At 43.1% G+C, this 20,732-nt stretch overlaps 1 protein-coding gene across 6 annotated transcripts; it reads left to right on the forward strand.

Annotated features, from left to right (window-relative positions):
- The first annotated feature begins 637 nt into the window (after positions 1–637).
- On the forward strand, positions 638–9,956 carry raver1 (ribonucleoprotein, PTB-binding 1). Of its 6 annotated transcripts, none has more exons than XM_070981538.1 (15): positions 638–961; positions 1,983–2,049; positions 4,127–4,596; positions 6,505–6,696; positions 6,792–6,912; positions 7,001–7,101; positions 7,234–7,305; positions 7,690–7,771; positions 8,004–8,206; positions 8,359–8,440; positions 8,573–8,715; positions 8,857–8,928; positions 9,043–9,174; positions 9,421–9,486; positions 9,608–9,956. In XM_070981538.1, the coding sequence occupies exons 1-15, from the start codon at positions 638–640 to the stop codon at positions 9,752–9,754; spliced, it is 2,274 nt and encodes a 757-aa protein (XP_070837639.1). In that variant the 3' UTR covers positions 9,755–9,956. The 6 variants fall into 6 exon arrangements, with proteins under 6 accessions (XP_070837639.1, XP_070837642.1, XP_070837641.1 ...); XM_070981541.1 differs by having other exon boundaries at positions 7,693–7,771; positions 8,857–8,931; XM_070981540.1 differs by having other exon boundaries at positions 7,693–7,771.
- The last annotated feature ends 10,776 nt before the right edge of the window (positions 9,957–20,732 follow it).

A 20,732-nucleotide genomic window follows, 5' to 3' on the forward strand; every position in this document is an offset into this window, starting at 1 on the left:
CACAGAGTGTTGCTATTATTAGGCAGTATGAGCTGTTGTGGGAACATAAGACTGTCTCCTGTCTGACACTCTCCACTAAGCAGTAAACAACCAGCATTCATGGTCATACTGCATCTAGATGGTGTTTGGCCATGAAGCATTGCCTGAACTTGATGTAGACTCCCGAACAGAGTCCAGATCAATGTAATCTTGGTGTGAAAATTATGCTCCACCAAGAGCTAAATTATGGAAATGATAAGGACCCCTCCACAGAATTGCCTGGACTGTGGAGATCAAATCTTTATGTCTGAACCCACACAGAAATGCAGGCTTACAGTTGAGAGAAAAAATTTAACTTTGAACGTTTTTGTTTTTAAATGGACTGAAGTTTGATTTAAATCACAGGGGAACCCTAACAAGCACTTTAAGGGCCCTTATTGTTTTAACGCTCCGCTGAGCAATCTGCAGCATTTAAACTCCAGTTTTGAGCACAGACAACAGCCATGGCTCCGCCCCCACCCTCCGTTACGTGGTAGTCATGGAGAATGCGTGCCCCTCTCGTCCAATGAGAAGCCGCGCTGGGGCCATGTGTGTATTGTTTAAACTGCTCAAATCGGACTGAGTTTCCAGACAGATAAAACTTCCACCAAACTGAGTGATGGCGGCCGCCGTGTCTGCTAGCACAGCTGCCAGAGAAGAAAGCACAGACACAGGACTCAGTTTCGCCTCTCGTCCGCTTCATGAAAATCACGACGTCGTTGCGGACCACGAAAACTGGATGCCCGGAGACCGCCGGCATCCCGAACTCGAACCCGGCGAAGAGGACTCAACGTCGGAACGCGAATGTCAGCGGAGGGTCGACGAGGACTTGACTTCACTGAGCCCCGAAGAGATTGAGAGCCGTTTAGAGAGAACTCGCCGAGAGTTTTACAACCGTCGAAAAATCATCATAAAAAATTTGCCATCCGACGTTAGCAACCAGGTAAGATATGAGTAAAAAGTACTATTTTAATTAGAGGTTTGAATTGTTGAATGATTGACTGACGGGGTCGTTTGGCTAACCTTAGCCTAGCTCCAAACTGCCTGCCATGCTACCTCTGTTAGCATGCTAGCCTTTAAACTCGTTAGCTGTTTGTAACTTTGACGCAGTGTTTTGCTTTTTTGAACCTACAACTGGTTCAGCTGAAAGCAAAGACACAGCTCACTGGCAGCCGCCTAACAGCATTAGTATTGTGTCCTAATTTGTTTGCGTTTGCCGACAAAAACGGCATAGATTTACAGCCAGGTGGTCAGATATCTGTCAATAATGGTCATCTGTGGCCTGCATGACCTGCCAGTTCGGCCCCGAAGGTTTCAGTTTGGTGACTCTGATATTCGTGTTTTTTCCACCATTCAAGCTTGCAAACCAAATGTCGGTGATTATACTGTCGTCACGGGGGGGTACAGGTGCACTGGAACTTTATCACAAGCCCATCGGTTGTGTAAACTGGTGTTTGGTTCCATCAACCAGTCAGTGATTTACTCATGATGCCACATTTTTTTGGAACGTGCCTGACTCGTGGGGAGCGCTGGGCCTGCGGGCGGTACCATTGTTCGCATGGAGGGGGGCGGGGGAGAGCAGTGGGAGTTCGAGATGTGAGTTGCAATATAACAAAAGGTGGAAGGTGTGGAGACAAAACGTTTCAGAAAATGCTAGACAGCATCGCTATTCGTTTGTGAATGGTCAAAAGCAGCACAGAACAATTTCTCCGACAACAATGACTCAGTTATTCACTTCATGTCCCACAGGTGCACTTGTTGCTAGTTTCCCAATGGACATGAATTAGTTAATAATGTGATAACCAAAATCTACAACTAAGCAATCAATAATTATGTGGTGCCAAAATCTGCAATTTAGAAAGTCAGTTATACTCTGTTGGACGCCCTTGTTAAAGGGTTGTAATTCACTGTGTGATGATGGATTTAAATGTCTGGATGTGATTGTTGTCTTTTCTTACTTACAGGAGGTCCATGAGCTGTTGGGAAACTATGACTTGAAGTACTGCTTTGTTGACAAATACAAGGGCACAGGTTGGTCTAAGTGCTTGTCCCTCATGTGCATGTCCAGTTTAAAGGAGTACAGAAAATCTAACAGAATCTATGAGTATTAACGAATAAATGACAATAAACAAGCTTGATAGGTGCATAATCAGCCGTGGCTGTCTGCATTCAGAGCACTGTTCACTGTTTGCTACAGTCTTAACGACAAGGATGAATTGCCTCACAATTTTTGAAGGGCTTTCTTCACAAAAAGGAAAAGGTCCTTGACTCCAATGAAAATGCTTAACAGAAGGAACAAAAATCTCCCAGAGCAGACACTTTTGGCATCAAAACTGCAGTCCATTTACACCTTGATTAAAGATGTTTAGATTGTCAGTTTGCTCCAATATTTCATCACCAGGGGTGACAATATTAGGTGTCTTAAACTAAGCTGTATTCGAGCTGTTTGGGGGTGTGACTAAAATCTGTGTAGCGCACAACACGGCAAGCTTTTAATGTTTGTCAGCAAGAAAGGTTATCCAGCTACTAACAACATTTTTCCAGTGAGTCTTTCTGCAAGTGAGTTCTGTAGCTGCAGTGTTAAACAAATCTCCTGGTTAAAATTTATTGGGAAAAGTATTCCAAATGTTAGATGGTCAGACTGCAGTATGCCCTCAAATGAAGCCTTTTCTACATAAGTGATGCTCGATGGCAAGCAAAACTGTATTCACATTGCACATGTCATTTATATACAACCCCGATTCCAAAGATGTATGAAAGCTGTATAAAACAAAAATACAGAATGTGAAAATTTACCAATCCTTTTTGACATATGCTCAATGGCAATATATTTAATGTTTACCTCATCAGTTTCATTGATTTTTGTAAATATATGCTCATTCTGAACTTGATGCAGCAACACATTTCAAACAAGTTAAGTTGGGAGAGGAGCAACAAAAGACTGGGAAAGTGGTGGAATGCTCCAAAAACACCTGTTTGGAACATTCCAAAGGTAAACGAGTTCATTGATAACAGGTGATAGTGTCATGATTGGGTATGAGTGAGGTTCACCACCACTTTTGTGGAATCATGGCTGTAGTTCTTACCTATTTTGTTAACAAATGGTAGAACTCATTGGTCACAATGTCGCAACGTGAAGCCATCTGTTTGTATGCATCAAGACAACTAAGTCCTGCAATTAAACTGCCAAAATGATCAGTGTTAAATTTTAATAAGGGTGGTGAATCAATCTTGTATGCCCTAAAACGTGAGCTGTGTCTCAATTCAGAAGAGCTGCCTGTTCAAGATGGTGAGTGCATAAAATGATCAGGTTGCCATTGGGAGTTTCAAAGCTGATTTTTCAGGATAAAACTGATATTTAAAAAACTAGTTTAGACTATGCATTTAAAATGTTGTTGCACATTGTCAAGCAGTGCAGTATTCCACCAGAAAGTGAATAACAAAAAGCCAAAAAATGGATGAGCCAGATGGTAAATTCAGGATATGCCTGGTATCTACCAAACTGCTGTGGCAGTCAGACTTGGAAGGATTTTTGTACAAAATGTTGTTGGCTGGTAAAAAGGTTATGTTACCTTAATTCTTTCAGACATGACTGCAACCCCCCACCTCTTCTGCTTTTCTTTAAAACCATGGGGAACAGGATGTTTGCTTGACATAGAGCATCACATTGTGGGGCTCTAGTAAACCTGTCTGCACTGTCACAAGAGCCTGTCACATTGTTAGACTTTCTAAAGGTGGGTGCTAATAACATGAAAAGTCAGACAGGTTTAGATGGGATTTTTTTTTTTTTTCCATTCATCAACATGATGTTCGGTGAGATAAAATGCCTTTTTGATTCTTGACAGCTGCTATAGCAACCATTGTAGTCTCAATGAGGGAAATATTGCAGTGACATAAAAGCTGGTGTGTGGTGACATTGTGCCGCCAGCGTTGTCTTTATTCAGACCTGTTAAAGGAGGAACAGTATCACAACCAAGGGTTGCCACCTGAGACCTGCAGTGTATGAAAATTGCTTTGCTTTCTCTTAACACTGACTGAACAATTGTCACCCTTCACTAATACCAAATTGTTTGTCTCTCTTCCTCCCTCTCTCCCCCATCACCTTCAGCATTTGTGACCCTGCTAAATGGAGAACAGGCACAGTGTGCCATCAAAGACTTCCATCAGTATTTACTACGAGACAGGGAGATCTCTGTGCAGCTGCAGCCAACAGATGCTCTTCTATGCATTGCCAACTTGCCCTGTGCTTTTACCCAGCAGCAGTTTGAGGAGTTGGTGAGGCCATTTGGTAACCTAGAGCGCTGCTTTCTGGTGTACAGCGCCTCCACAGGGCATTCCAAGGGCTATGGCTTTGTGGAGTACATGAAGAAGGACTCTGCAGCCAGGGCCAAGTCAGAGCTGTTGGGAAAGCAGCTGGGCTCCCGCATGCTCTATGTCCACTGGACTGAAGTGGGCTCCCTCACATACCCACTGCTGCACTCTAAATGCCTGTGCATGGACCGCCTGCCCCCAAGCCTGCTGACGGCCCAAGACCTCCGCAACGCTCTGGCTGACACCCATCCACCAGTCTTCTGCCAGGTCAAATTCCACAGACAAACACCTATCAAATTTATATGATTTCAGAAAGATACATTATCCAAGTAGTGTTTTATGCCAAGAATCATGGATGAATTTTACCTTAAAAATTCTGATGATCCAGGCAAAAATGGCAAACATTTAATGGTCCATGACCTTCAAATATGAGAGATTTTCTGAGTCCAACAGCATAGTAAATGTGTTGTCTTTGGACTTTTTGACTGCAGATCAGACAAAATCAGACTCAGGGCTGTAGCTGTAACCCTCAAATCCCCCCCCCCCCCCAAAAAATGGGACACTGTGTAAAACTTTTTGACTTATACTCAACTGAAAACAGTAAGACAATATATTTAATGTTTTACCCAATCAAGTTCATTGATTTTTCTAAGATTATTCTGAATTTGATGCAGCAACACATCCCAAATAAGTTGAGACAGGAACAACAAAAGACTGGGAAAGTGGTGGAATGCTCCAAAAACACCTGTTTGGAACATTCCACAGGTGAACGAGCTCATTGGTAACAGGTGATAGCATCATGATTGGGTATGAAAAGAGGCATCCTGGAAAAGCTAAGTCCCTTACAAGCGAGGATGGAGCGAGGATCACCACTTTGTGAACACATGATTGTATAAAGGAGATGGTCTTAGGAGGCTATAATTACAATGTCCATCTTTAGTTGCAGCCTTACATTACTGTTCCTTGAGCACTGGCTTGCCAGCAGAACACACCCTCCTGGCTGTAGTCACAGTTCTTAGTAAGCACATTTTCTGTGTGTGGCTGTTGATTTATGGGATGCAAAGCCACAGTAACCAGACTGAGAGCTTTTTGATTGTGTCAGTTGTAGAGTCGACACTGAACGCTTCTGAATGACAGGAATCACTTTGTAAAATTGTACTCCATATTTTATCCTTTCAGTACCTTTCACCTTTACCCTGGTTTTCCCGTGGCCACTCAAAGTTTCTATAGCAGTGAGCATTGCTGGTTTCTATGGTGATGACCACCTGACTTCCCCAGGTGGTGTCATTCAGTAGGCTTTTCTGGAACGAGAGAGAGGGGTGTCCTTTTAGCACGACACACATAGTAGTACTTTTCTGCTGGTTCCAGGGTTTTTTTTAGGATTGTGGCAAAGGCTGTGATGATTAAGGATCATGTGATGATTCAAGGGAAACTTGTTTCCCAGCACTGGTTTAACAAGATACAACTAGCCTGGTATGAGATGGTGAAACCTGGTGGTATGAAATCATGAGACCATATCGAGTGACAGATGGTTGGTTAAGGGCCTTGAAAGCTATACAATGGCCTTTTCTCTTAGTAATAATAAACATTCACAGATTCACATTCAACACAGTTTGATGTTTTCAGATTTGATCTTTCTGATCAGAAATATAATGTGGATGTGTGAAGTTTGCCAAACTCTCTGAATGAGTCACAGTGATCAGTGGAAAGTTCTAGTCCTCATTTATGATAATTTTTCTTGCTGCATTCAGCAGATTCAAAAAAAAAAAAGTTTTCATTTTTTTGGGACTTGGAAGAGTGAATTAACTGAATCTGAACTGAGGCTCATATGAGAACCTGTCAGTGCTACAAAACTGGTTACCTGTGACCTATTAGGGGATTCGCTGCGTTATTAATACAACAACAAAACAAACAAAACCATCTGTTGGGATATTTCCAACATCACTTGTAGTTTAGTTTGAGCAGTGATTCTGGTACATTTCATGGGTTTTACAGGACATTTCCAACATTAATGTGCTTTTAGATGTCACACTATGTGTTCTGAACGTCCAGGGTGTAACAGCAGGCTTGCCAGACAGCCCATACCATATGTCTACTGTATTTACAGGCAGCAGAATTTGGGCTAATCTTGTGCATATGAGATTAAAATGATTGATTGTTTTTTTCTCTCGGCAGTTGGCTCAGGGACAAGATGGGAGTTTTCGGCGCTTTGCTGTGTTGGAGTTTGCCACAGCTGAGATGGCCGAGGAGGCACAGAGACTCACTGATGGCAGGCTGCTGGGTGGGACACACATCAGGGTGTCCTTCTGTGCCCCTGGCCCTCCTGGAAGAAGCATGTTGGCTGCTCTGATTGCTGCCCAAACCATGGTATTTGAGTCAAGCTGATATACTGCATTCACATGTCCAAAGTTACCGCTGTTGAGCTTGTGTTGAATGCACTTTCTTGTTGCCCTCCCTTCAAGGCTGTGAATAGGGGTAAAGGTCTCCTCCCTGATCCCACAGCCATGCAGATACTTACGGGCCTCAATAACCCTGCCACCCTCAAGATGCTGCTCAACCCACTGTCACAGGGACACAAACAAGGTGAGGAGTTCCCACAAACTCTCACTCAGAAGCTTAATTTCAGGATTTGTTCTGGTGCTGTGGACCCTGATGTTCTCTTTGTGTGTAGGCCTCCTCGGGGCAGCCCCTACAATGCCCCTGCTGGCCAACCCCGCCCTCTCTGCCGCCATACTCCAGATGCTCCTTCAGAACCAGGCAAAGGCCCAGCAGGTATTGCTCCATTTCTATCTTTCCCTGACATGTGCCTCCTTGCCACTTAACCTGTTTTGATCCACCTTCTCCTACACCCCCGACCCCCCCAACCCCGAAAACCCTTTCTGCTCTTTCCCTTTTAACCATTAGCAAGCCTTTCTGGGAAATCATCTTCTATGGGCTCAGGTGCTGCACAATAAAGAAAACCCTCTTGTGCCTTGTGTGAGTGATCATGGTGTTCGTGTTTGGCTATCAGTGTGTGATGTGGTGCTGAAGCTAGATGGATGCCGGTGTTTTTATGTGATTGGTGACAGAAACACGGTGCCTGGGCTGGTAAGCTCTCGCTAGGAAAGTGTGAGCTTTGTTTTTGTCTATGTGTAGGGTGTACTTTTGAGTGGTGCTGAGTGATGTGGTGGGTGTACTACTCCATTGTGCACAAAAAGTGTAAATACCCATTCTGTACAGACATAATTTCATGTGCGGTGAGTAAGCCTCTGTGTTAATTAAGTGTGCTCGTGCAGTTCAGCAGTCTCTCACTGCTTGAGTGTTGTAGCCAGGCTGTGTGACCGTCTTGTGACACTGACCTCTGCTCTCTCCTTTGGCCAGCAGGCAGGACTCATTGGGGAGAATCCTCTGGCTGCTCTGCCTGTCCAGCAGGGAGTCCATCTGCTCGGAGACCTGCCCCAAGGTTAGGCATCCGCCGGCTCAGGCCGCAGCTCCTTGAGCCACTAACCGCAAGTTTTAGCTTTGCTTGTAATGCTAAACATCTGTCGCTGTCTTCGCCTGTTAATCGTGGTTTCTGCTGCGTACATTTTTAAATGATTAATTTTAAATGGAAAAACATGCATGAGTATCATCCTCGTATAAAATATTTAGGTGACATTAATTGTAATTTGCAGTCATGCCTCAAATTCCCCTAGGCGGTGTCGTTCCCGGTCTTGGTCTTCAGACAGATCCTCTAAACCCCTTAAAGCCAATGCCGCTTGGCAGATCCCTGGCAAGGGAGCAGGAGTCCCCCACAGCAGCATGCAGCTTCCCACAGACTTCCTCTCCCACCCTGCAGGGCATCTCCATGCCCCTGATGGGTGGCATGATGGGGGCAGATGGCCTCACAGCGCAAGGGGTGAGTTCCCACATAATTTCCATAATATGCCTCTTGTGCTCTGGTCCAGCTTTCTACTCAAGTGTAAATGAAAGAGGATGGGTTTTTTTTTGTGTTTTCACTTTGGTTGTGTCCTATGGCAAAAATTAATCACCCTTTCCCCCCCCTGTCAGGTATCCATACTCGGAGATCCTCCCAAAGATGTGAACCTTCCCCAGACTGCCTTCCTCAATGTCAACAGTGTTTTCCCCTCAGGTGAGGTGCTTCTTTTGCACTACATGGTTGTCATTTTCCTACTTGGCAGTCTGTTCACATTTGCTGCATCAACTCAGGTATTCAGGTAAATTTATTCCAGCATGTAATGTCTGCCTGCCCCCCACTTCTCAGGAGGAAGCTGCAGACCTCACCCCTATAGGAGGAGGCCAACATTAAGTAATGTGTCCAACCAGCACACACACCAGAGCATACAGCCAAATTACAGCCTGCGCTACCAGGATTCCTACAGCCCAGAATATCCTCCCTTACACCAGGTAACCACCAGATTCCCACTGCTTTGTTGGTGGAAAGAGCTTTTGTAAAACCTTTTGTTCTTTTGACATCACTACAGTAGCTGTGGCTTTACTACATTTATAGATGATATGGTCTGATACCCATCTGGTGTTTCTCCTCAGGATCCTCTGGCCCACTTGTATGAACAGCAGGAGAACCTTGATACTGGGGCCTTGGCAGGATTTGGCCAGCAGGTAGTGTCGAGTCCACTGTTTCAAGACTGCGCAGGCACATTTTTAATGTAATTAAATGACATGCATTCTGTCCAATAGTAAGACAGCTTTGAATTTGTTTGATCGTCTCTGCAGCTCTCTCGTCACCCTGAATACAGCGAGCGGTTTTCACACTACAGTTACCCTCCCAGCCCACCCATGTCTTATTTCAGCTCAGGGCCTGAGGCTTCCAGTAACGGCAGCCTCCCAGCCACCCAGCTCAACAGGGTAAGTCTCGAGCTTTGGACCAGTTTGGAGTTTCTTTTTGAAATTAATCTCTGTTTTGGTTTCAAACTATTGATTACATGTGTCAGTGCAAGAACATCAAGGTATGTATGTAGCACTGGAAGAGATGAAAAGCAGAGGGTCAGGTTCCCAGAATAAGCCCATGTTCAATAATTAATGTTGCGCCGTGAGTGCTCGAGCCTCAGTAGAAGAAGTCTAAGTCACTGAGAGTTGGCTGTTTGTCCTCAGGCTGTGGGAATGCCTCCTGTGAGTCACACCACCAACTACCCTCCAGGCCTGGGGAATGTTGTGAAGGTAATTTAGACACTTTTTAATCTTTGCTTTTTTCAGTCATATATTTTTGTAGATGTTTTTTGCTTTTAGACAAAGCTTGATTTTTATTAATATCATTTTTTTTTTTTTTAAACCACTGTAGACTCCCATTGGTAGCCACAAGCGTGTGTTTTCCCGCCTGATCCCATCTCCAGAGCCGAGCCCTGAAGGCAGCTATGTGGGCCAGCACTCACAGGGCCTTGGTGGCCATTATGCAGACTCCTACCTTAAGCGTAAGCGTATTTTCTAAGTGCACCTGAATGCTTCTTGCTGTATGAGTAGCCATTCAACAACCAGGACACAATGGCATCTCCTCTGGTCTTCTCCAATGAACTTGAGCTTGGTGGTCCTTGGATTTGTCCCCTGTGTACTCCTGTGAGTGACCCCTGGAGGGTGCTGGGGAGTGCAGCCTGTTGCTATCTGGACGGTCGTGTCACTCTATGAATTCTTGGTGGTTGTTTTTTTTTTTTTTTTTTTTTTCTGTTGTGTGTGTGTATATATGATTTTAGTGTGTTGGTAAATTAAGTTTTTACTTTTCCCTTTTTTTTTTTTTAAATTTGAGTTTTAATTTCTTGTTGAAAAACTTGTACAGTGAGAAAAAAATGGTTAAGTAGCAAATGAAGTCTCTTCTCTGAAGCATTTTTTTATTCTTGTATTGAGTGTGGTGTATCAGCAGAGCTACAGATGGTTTGGCCAGTTTTCAGTGGCAGCCATGGGCTGCTTTTTAATGTTTGACATCTCACTAAAGTCATGCTGTCCACAATTTCAGGCAAAGGGCATGTATCGCATAGTACCAAAACAAGCTTTACTTGAAAGGCTGTATTTTCATTTTTTTTTTTTTTTTAAATAGCCTTCTTAATTTCATGTAAAAAGTTCAGTAGTTTGTTTAATGAGATGGTGTTTTTGTGTTGTGGTATTTTTTGTTTTCCCCTTTCTTCCACAGGGTTGTATATTTTGCTGTATGACTATTTCTGGATCAGGCCTCTCCTCAATGGTTAACACTGAGCTTTCCATCCACCAATGACAGCTGTATGTACCTGCCTGTGTATTATGACGGTGAAGCTTTTTACCATTCTGGCATGTTCTCTCAAGCCTTGACTGTTCCTTGTCGTTTGTCTTTCGATCCACACCCTCCAACATGTTTACGGAGTCTGTTCTCTACACTGGTTGTCGAGTGATGCACTTGGAGGGCACAGGTCACGATCCTAATCTGTTCTCACCTCTATAAAATGCCATTTTCAAGTCTCCTCTCACTCATGTGTTGATGACTTGAATATTTTCTGTGTTTATGTGAGTTCTGTGTGAATTTTGAATGTCTTTAAGTCCAAACACCACACCTCGATGGTTGAGTTGGGTGGGTGGAGCGGTGGGCATGTGCTGTGTCCTCTCTCAGGCTGCCAGTGGATGGTGAATACAGGAATATTAACCATCTCTCCTCATTGAGAGGCTCGACTCTACACTTGAATTTGCTTCTCTAAATGAGTAAATGGCAGCTGGAGTGATGGACACAGCCCGTGTTCAAAGTTGTCCAGTGATGGTGGGAGTCTGTCTGGGTGGGGGGGTGCTAATGGAAGCTAGTGGCAGGTGATTGGTCAGTGACATGACATGTCCTTTTTCTGTTTGTTTTTTTTTCTTCCTTTTTTTTTTTTTTTTTTGAATAATTATCTGGTTGACAGTTTGATTGTGAAAACCCATTACCTCTGACTTCTGCGAGGAAATGCAGCTACACTTGAGCCTTAACAGTGTTTTCTGTGACATCATCCTGCCCTGTGTTGGCTTCCATCTACATTTACCATTTCTGTGTTATTTGCTGTGTAAGTAGTTAAGCTTGATCATTTTCCTGAGTCCAAAACTTTTGTTTTCTTTAATCATACCTGCCTCTGGTCTGGCGTTTTGAATGAATTTGCTGCTTCTCGTGTTTTTGTTGTTTGCCAGTATGTTTGAAAGCTGATGTGACCAAGAGTGGCGCCACAGCAGAGTGCTCATGTTGTGTATGGACCAAGAGATGCAGCCGTACTGTATAAACATCATCCATTATGATCGATTGATTCTAACTGCTATCTTCTCATCTGTACCGCCATGGTTGTCTCTGTATGTGTGTGTGTGTGACGTGAGCAAGTAAATGTTATTTAAACTCATGCTGTTGTGAAGTCATCTTTTTTTTTAAAAAAAAAACAAAAAACATAGCTATAGATTGGAGGTCTGGGGTATCTATATCCGGTGTTTGTGGAGTCAAACATTCAACCCGTTTCTTGAGGTGTGTCCAAGCATTTGGTTCAACACTTTAAAGACCTCATGATTCATCTTAAATTGATTTGGATCATGTAATCTTTATATCAAGTCATCTTTCAGTAGGGAGGTGTCTCAATCAAGTCTTTACCGCTGGCATGAAAGTAGCATGGTTTTGAATTACAAAAACTGTGTAACTCTGTAAGCATAAACTTTAACCCATTATATAAGTAATGAACTAGAACTGATGGCAATCAACAATGATTGCACGCATGGCCAGCTGATGTTTCCTTTAATTGGATCGGTAACCAACCACAGAAGCAATGCTTCAGCATACTTGCAGGCAGATCTTGAGTAACAGCAAAAAGAACACATGAAGTAAACAAAAGGGAGGAAACATCCAAGCGCCTGCTAATAACAGCACTGGTTGTCAAATGCAGGATCTTTGTTGTTGTGAATGTGGCCTGCCTGTATGAATGTTGCTGTTACTGAGAGGATGATTTATGCCCCCTGGATGAATGATTATTTAACAATAAACTCAGTTATCAGCAATAAAGGCTGACAACAGGTTGCTTAAGATGGACAAACCCCTGAGGAGATTGTGTTAAAAAAAAAAAGAAGTGAAATTGTACTTTGCTCACACAGCGCCTGATAACAGTCAGATTTAATTCAAAAACAAATTAAACAATGACTTGAAGCTGCTGTTGCAGGCCCAATATCAGCCTAGCTGTTCAGCAGACCCTGAAGGTAATGGCAGGTCAATTTAGCTCTTATCAGTCAGAAATTGAGCTTAAATTCATCTGGCTGGACGGTTGGTTGTGTGGCAGCACTAAGCCTGTTGTATTACTGTCCCTCGCCCTTCAGACTGAGGTGCTAGAGGGTAAGAGGCAGTGAAGAGAGCTCCTGTTCCTCTCAGCAGCCATCAGGATGAAAGGTTTTGATTAGCTTTTATTCTCGTGCTCCCACCACTCCTCAAGGAGCAGAGCCGCTGGTGGACCTTTCCCCTGATGGGCAAAAACACAACTGCAGTACGCTGGTCATAAACTCCCCCTTTTTAACGATCATATTGTTCGTGACATTTCTCAGCAAGCGAAAAATTACTTTCTGTTTGGGTCTGTCGTGGCACATCACTTCAGAAAAAAGTCAAGAGGAGAAATGCTCCTGGTTTTTTTTAATCATCTCTGTAAAGGACAATGGAAATGAGAACATTGTGAAGAAATGATGGGGTTGTTTTTTAAGACCTGCTGGCATTATATTAATGTGTTTTTCCCTGCCGCTGGGTTTATTTCTGTAATATTTGTCTGTAATGCTTCAGGCACTCCTGAATTATGTTCTCATACCTGCAGCCAGTCTACCCAGAGTTCTCGGAGGGATCCACCGAGGCTCGGTGGACGCTGTGTCAGACACATTTAGATTTCTGCCTTTCATATTTCCACCCACACAGTCACCCTGCACAGTTGCTGGTGAATGCTGCTGAAACCTGCGATTTTCCCAAATACAGAGAGGACGGAGGAAGAGCTCTGAAGGCAGATCACTGCAGCAGCATCATTTATCACAAATTCTAAACACACAAATGAAGAAAAAGTTTGACGTCTTGCGCCTTTGCCTGTGCTGCAGAACTGAAGACATAGCTGATCCCTCTAACTTTATTGCCCACGTGTGCAGAATAGGAATGGGTGGATTTGAATAGACTGCAATCTACATGCAAAACACACACTAAAATTCAAATGTGCCACAATTTATTGCAGCTTTATTTCAGCATACCAGCAACAAAATGTAACCAAATAGGGTATGTCACAAGAGCTGTTTATAGAAGGATTAGTCATAGAAAGCAGCCCACTCCCCCCTGTGACAGTCTATAAAACAGCAGCACATCTCGATCGCCCAGGAGAAAGCTACTAGTCTGCTTTCGCTTAATTCATAAGAGGGGAAAAGACACTCAGCTTGAAAGGTGCTCGTGCTTTTACAGCCAAACAAGATTATGTTATAGTAGGGATTTAAATTCCAAGCCAGGACACGTACCCTTAGCCCCCTGAAATAAGATTGGGTATTGTTACACTCTTTATTTTCATCTTTCTCAGTCGATCCGCTGGGTAACTGTATATCACTGTGGCAAGATATAATAACATAACAATTTCTGGTTAAGGGAAATAAAATCAATGTTTCTCAGCACCGTGTTATTGCTCTGATGCACTAAGCAACATATTTCCAAAGCAAAACGCCTTGTTTCTGTGCCTTGCTTCAGTCTCATTTTTTGGCTGGAGATACTAAACAGCTGCCATCCAGACACTGAGGGTAGCAGTGAGATGAACCTGGTCTATACTTCCATCTATCAGGCTGCGAGTTTCACAGAGTGTTGAAATCTTTCCACCACACACCCAAAATACCCATCTCCTCAAGAAGTATCTCTTGTCCTCGTCTCATATCCCCCGCCCCATATCATGCACCTCAACATTAATAGCCTCCACTTTTATCTAGAAGCCGCTCTCGTTCCTCTTATTTCCTTTGCTGCCACTTGCATCTGACATGATCACTATTGAATATTGCGAGAGCACTGTCTCTGACGGGCGCGTTCTCTATTTTTCTCTCTATTTTTGATCTAAGAATCAAAGTTTATTTTTCATGAACTCTTTGCATGTTGCAACTGTACATGAATATAAAAGCTGCAGCAACAACGCAAACTTAGATTTTTATACTGTCCCATTTAAAAAAGCAATGCATCTTTAAAGGCACAATCTCTGCTTCTAAATGAAGTGTCACCCTAGACAATGACTGACATTAGATTATGACCAGGCCAGTTGGAAAACAAAACTATTCCATGCATTTCTAATTCAAATTCTTCAATTGAGTGTGCACAGTTATTCAATTAAGATGTCTGATTGATCTTTTAAGGCCTTTAATTTGCACAGTTTCACCTGGTAGTCTGCAAAGTTTCACTGTGCCTCTTTTTTCATCGTTAATAGATTTCACACCACTGATTATGAATGTGCATTGTAGGAGCACAACGGAGCAAAAGGACAATTGTCACACTTGCTTCTCATCTCCTGTTGCAAGCGCCGCAATGTCATTAGCAGGTTTTAGAAGCTCTGTAATCTATTTATCCCATCATCTGAGGTCTCACTGGTCTTCAACTTGTCCCTAAAGTGAAGCCTCACCACCCTGATGCAACATTACATCCTTTCCCATCTAACTCCTCCTCTGCCCTCAGCTGAATGTCAGTGGGATCTGATTGGTTTGGAGAAAAACAAGAACATACTTTAGTGAAAATGAGGTAAAACGTGGCGGCTCGCTCTGCTGCTCGTGCTTTTTCATGTTGCTCAGCGCGTGCAGGTTTTCTGCAGCTCTACTCCAGCACTAGCTTTGAATCAGCACGAGTGTGTGTGAGTGTTGACACGCACGCACACGGCGTGGACAGAAGGACAGTCCGCCCCCACCGCTGCACCTCCACAGAACAAGAAAAAGACTGAAAAATATGAAGTTATTTCAGGAATCCTTTGAACACTTCTTATAAATGACCCGATACCCTGCTGAAACACTGTTACATATGACTGCAACTCAACCACATCTGAACATGCCTATATCTCACCCTTCTTCCTTTCTCTCTCTCTCTCACACACACACACACACACACTGACCTCCTATTGCACTCCATTTGCTTTTCATTGTTCTACATACATGTAAACACACACATGCAGACACATGCATGCATTATCAGCCAGACTATTGGTCTCTGTCAGGAAAGAGGTGTGGATTACTATTTCACAGCCCTCCACTGGCAGAGAGTGGATCTATTTCCCAGCATTCCCTGATGACGGATGTGTAGACTGAGTGTGGGCCAGAGGCCAGACGGGCTACTGATGGTCTTTCTCCTGGACATGCAGAGTTCACGCCTCCTGTGATTGGCTGTTAGCTGTAATGGAGAAATTGTCCACAAGTTCAGTTTAAACTGAATTTCCCGTCAACAATTGAAATCAAAAAGGTAAGAATGAATTACATACTGTACAGCGCTCTTCCACGCCCTGCGCACCCGTCTAATCCATGTACAGTGAGTAAGTACAGCTGCTTGGCATTTCAATTATTCCTCACAATATGAATGCATAACGTGCAGAGCCATTTGGAGAGGCGCTCATAATAAATCAGATGCTCACGAAATGATGTGTGCAGCAGACTCAGCCAAGAGGAACATTTTTTTTCCACACCGCAATGGAGCCCTCCAGTCCGCACTGTGGTCATGTCTTCATCCCCTGCATCCCCCCTTCATTACTTTGTATTTGCAGAATCTTTTCTGTGTCATCAAGGATTACTTTAGACAGAAGAAAAACACGCTAACATTTCATTTCCCCTTCAAATATTAGCACAGTTGTATTCTCTTGTGCGAGACGTGGGCAAAGATGTGCTTGCATTCTACAGAAAATTGTTATTTTATTAGAATTTTTTCATTTTTTGGTCAAGGTTTTGTGGAGACAAAGATCAAGTGGCCAAAAGACAGGGCGTTTAATAAAAGTGGAATACTGCACTGCGTGTGGGAATTGTTTCCTTCGTTTTTGGTCAAGGTTTTTTGAAATGAAATGAAAGCGAGGGAGTTTCTTTTGTTGGGATGCAAGAATTTAAAAAAGGTCTCCTGGAGTCTTTGTGCGCTCATTCACATACTGATGAAACTACTGAATCATTTGTTTAATTGTGCTGCAATTGTTCTTCAGGGAGGAATTCCTTCCAGGGCAATTCAGCTCAACTCAACTGAAAAGTCTTATTTTCATTTTAAACTCCTGGGTGTTTCCACGGGAAACAATACTCTAATCTGTGATTCTCATAAACAGCCAGAAGTTCCTGAATATTTTCTGAAGCCCAACAGCTTTTTAATACAACACCATTGTTTCAATGTTTCATCATCTTCAAATAGGAAAATACAGTTATTTCCACATATTCTTTCTGCAGTTACAGACAGCCTTTTCATTTTTTCCTATTCATTTTCTGAGGCCGTGCACTACAGCTGACAATTTTCTCTCAAGGAGACGGTATTGAACGCACTTTAGTGCAGCTGCCCTGAGAGAAAATAATAATTCAAAGTTGAAATTCACTTGCAGATTTATCATGAGATGTAGCAGCGAAGTAAAGTTGGAAAAGAATAACACCAGACCTCATATGAAGATGACATCTAAACTATAAGCTAGGCTAAAGACGCGCGTACTGTCTTCATTGCCATTTTGTCAGAGCCGTCACATGTTTCCAGGTCAGCAGTCATAGTGGATTCTTTTCACTGTTCAGCTCAGTAGTTTGTAAATTGTGTGTAAATTTGACAGCTGATTTGTGGATTCTGAAGAGACACTGGCTGGTGAGGGTCGGTATAGTTCAATTTGACATTCCTGAGATCTCTGTTGCAAAGAAACCCACAGCTTCTTTACCGATTAGCTATCACAACAAAACATACATCAGACAGACGTATAAACATCAAGACTCCCAGAATAAATGAGCATAAAGTCGTTACGAGACCCACAACAACTTGACATTTTCAGCTTGCCATAATTAAAACTTTTTTTAATGCAACAAGCAAGACAGCAAGTTCAATTATGCTTCTTTCATTCAGCTGAGCAGACACTTCTAAAATTAGGACTGCCTTGGCTTTTAAAGACCCAGACAAAATGATTAATGCTTTTCTGTTGCGCCTGAACTGCTGCAATGCTTCTGTGTGTCGTCGCTAAGCTTCTGCATCTCAGCTCCAGTTCTAATGCTGCTGCCGCTTTTCTCTGAAGGCTACATCATCCAACATCCAAATCAGTTTAAATCAATTGGAGTTTCGTGGAAAGCATTTCATGGTCAAGCACCAATGTATATGTGCGAACATCTTAGGTTCATTAGATCCTCAGGACAAGACTTCTAGGTTATTGCAATGATCAACAGATGGCTGATTTTGTGATCCAGTGTCACTTCTGAAATATCTGCCCAGTCCGGTGTTGAGACATAACAATCAAGCACTAAAACTGCATTTTATTAATGCTACTTTTCATACAATATTGAACCTCTGCACACTTATCAGTCCCTTCAAGCAGCTTAATGCTTCAAATGATTGTGTCTAATTCATTTTTATTTACATCAATTCAGTTTAAAATCACATTTCTTCACAGCAAACAGATGTGTTTTTACTTTAAAATACAGACAGCCGGACACGAGCACAGAAAAAAATAACAATTTAATTTAGGTTGAGGCAGAAAAGAGTGAAAAAACACGTGGACAAGAGGAAAACAACTCTTTAGAATGTCGGTCTATTTCTAAAGCCGGTAATTACAGAATAGATTGAAAGCAGACTTTTAGTCTGGTTTCTAACCACACTCATTGCCTTGTGAGACTGTGATGCTCGCTGGATACCAGAAAACAAAATTATTAGTTTAGACCAAGTGTCTGTTTATGGTTGTGCACTTGTTTCTCCATAAAACCACAAGATATGTGAGGGTTGCCATGATAAAGATTTATTGTCAGAATACAATATTCTGACATCTCAGGGGAGAGAACATAGAAAATGTGCTTTTTTTTTCAACACTAGTGATCATAGGGAGTCTCCTGGTCTGCTCTACATTACTTTCTGATCACGTCCTCTCCTTCTGTTTCAATTTATCAGAGTGAAGGCACCCTCACTGGGGAGAAATCAGGGAATGCTTTCAGGGGACCCCGAGGAAACAGTGGACTTTTAGTTAATTCTTAGTGGCACCACAGCTTCCTCAGTGCAGCTTTTCTTCTATTACGGCTTGCTACTACACACGGAGGGCAGCGGCTGCCTGTCTTTGATGGCCTCCGGCTAATAATCTCGACTCGCCTGGGGTGTGAGGCCTGAGGTTGGAGCTGCCTGTGCTGTCCATCAACTAGTCCGCAGGTGGATGGAGCCAGGGGACTGGATTGTAGCAGACCTCCACCAAGACACAGCGGCTAACTCACCGTTATTACAGCCGGGGGTTCTAGCTTTTTTGACTCAGCTTAATGACACCTTCCTGGTTTGAATGCCTACTTGTTGGTGCATGGCCCTCAGTGAAAATGCAACACTCAAAATGCGTGTGTCCATAAATGGTCTTCGAGCATCAGAGCACACATTAGCACCAAGATGTCCCATTCAATAAATTATAGCTGCCAGTACCACCGCTCATATTATTCAGAGCATCACTCCTGAGAGCTTTCACTCTGTGCTGGCAGGGGAAGAAGAGCAACAGCGATTTTCCGAAGTTTACAGCACATCCAACCATCCGGCTGTCTATTTTTTAGCTCCTTATCTGTGTCAGGGTCACCAGTGGTGACCAAGCCCAGATGTCCTGTTTCCCAGCAGCATCCTCCAGCTCTTCACAGGGAATCTGAAGGCACGTCCAGGTTAGTTGAGGCTGTAATGAGTCCAGCCGGCATGGTGCTTCCTGGTGGGCTGTGTCACCAATAGGAAAAGCCAAGAAGCATGTTTTCTGAGTGCCTGGACTAACCCTAACTCCTCTGTGTTGACTGCGAGGTACCCCCTGATCTTTTTCTTAACCAGGTGTTTCAATCCGTTACAGAGCATGAGGTAAATATGAGAGCCTTGCTTTGCTCTATCTTTACCAACATTCTGATACACAGTTCATCCTCAGCTAAGGCTACTGCATTTCAGGTAAACCTGAACTCCTCCATTGTCTAAAAATGGGACAGTGATTCAGGAAAGAAAGATGGTCTCAGACGTGGGCACACATCACAAGTTGGTCGTATTCAGCTACAAACTCCTCCGCCGTAATGAGGACAAAAGGTTGACACATCTGCAGACAAGCTGCACCTTAATATCACTGAACTAAACACCGTCTAGACTTGAGCTGCAACTTGATTACAGTTTAACACAAGTGTTTGACATCTATAATCAAGATGAGGAGTGATTTAATAGCAAGAATGCACAAACAGCTCTTGCTCTTAGTGTTTGATTATAGCTCAGTTGTGGCCAAATTCTGTCACACTGATGTCCGAAAATAGAGAGAGAGAAAAACAACAACAATAGATTGAATTTTTGTGAAGAGCAAATGAACTGTAGAATTATTAGCAATCAAAAGATCGTATCTGTTACATTTCATTGTCTAGCTACGTCAATATGGTGCAGAAATCAACTTGATTTTGAGACTTGTGATATGTCATTCATCATCAGACTGACATGGATCACACGATTTTGTGTCTACCCTTATCAAACTTACATCATTGTTGTGTGTATCTCAAGGCGCTACAAGATTATACTATATTACATAAACACAAAACAGTGAAGATAACGAGTGTGATACTTTAATATAATAACACATTCTTTCCCTTCCCACTCAACCCAAGTAGCACCTAAAAAAAACAAAGTGACCAAGAGTGAAATCTGGTGTTGTATCATCTAAAATGCAGTGCAGATCACCTAAAGAGTGAAGTAAACATTGATGCCAGATTGACAGAGGTCAGCACGTTGTCAGGTGCTTTCATCCAAAGTGTTGGCACTACCATGAGCAGTGCCAGTGGAGACCCTGATGGGAAGAAGACCTTTTACCAAACAGTGAGAGTGTTCCCAACGCAGCAGGATAGTTTTTACTTTGTTCCACATCTAAAATACTGGGTGCAGGAGCACTGTGAGGAGGACAGGAGGGTGTTAGTGTCGTCACTCCGGGGGGGCTCATCCAACTTGAACCTGGTCAGTCAAGGCGACAATTTTCAGCCACATATAGGTAAAATAATAAACAGTGGCATTTTACATGTTATGCCTGATCTTATAAGCCTCTTTCCCAGCTGACATCGTTTGAGCAATTTGTTGTGTTTGTTTTGTGTCAAGTAAATGCGCAGTGAACACACGCATGGGGCAAAACATAATGGATGAGCGCATGAAAGGTTCAAAACCCCTCCAGTGCTGACAAATCACTGAGGAGAACAACCACCCCACCAATACACAGATAGACTGGAGACATGCCGTGCCGGGGAGGGGGGGGGGGAGTGAGAGAGAGAGCGAGAGAGAGAGAGAGAGAGGGAGGGAGGGAGGGAGA

The sequence above is a fragment of the Chaetodon trifascialis genome, chromosome 15 (assembly GCF_039877785.1).
Source record: "Chaetodon trifascialis isolate fChaTrf1 chromosome 15, fChaTrf1.hap1, whole genome shotgun sequence".
Taxonomy (NCBI): Eukaryota; Metazoa; Chordata; class Actinopteri; order Chaetodontiformes; family Chaetodontidae; genus Chaetodon; species Chaetodon trifascialis.

What these genes read in the sequence shown, in the direction of transcription:
- raver1 (XM_070981538.1), top strand. Translation starts at nt 638, where the DNA reads ATGGCGGCCGCCGTGTCTGCTAGCACAGCTGCCAGAGAAGAAAGCACA. An exon ending in TGATTGCTGCCCAAACCATG is followed by an intron (nt 6,697 to 6,791) that starts GTATTTGAGTCA and finishes CCTCCCTTCAAG; the next exon opens with GCTGTGAATAGGGGTAAAGG. An exon ending in CAACAGTGTTTTCCCCTCAG is followed by an intron (nt 8,441 to 8,572) that starts GTGAGGTGCTTC and finishes CCCACTTCTCAG; the next exon opens with GAGGAAGCTGCAGACCTCAC.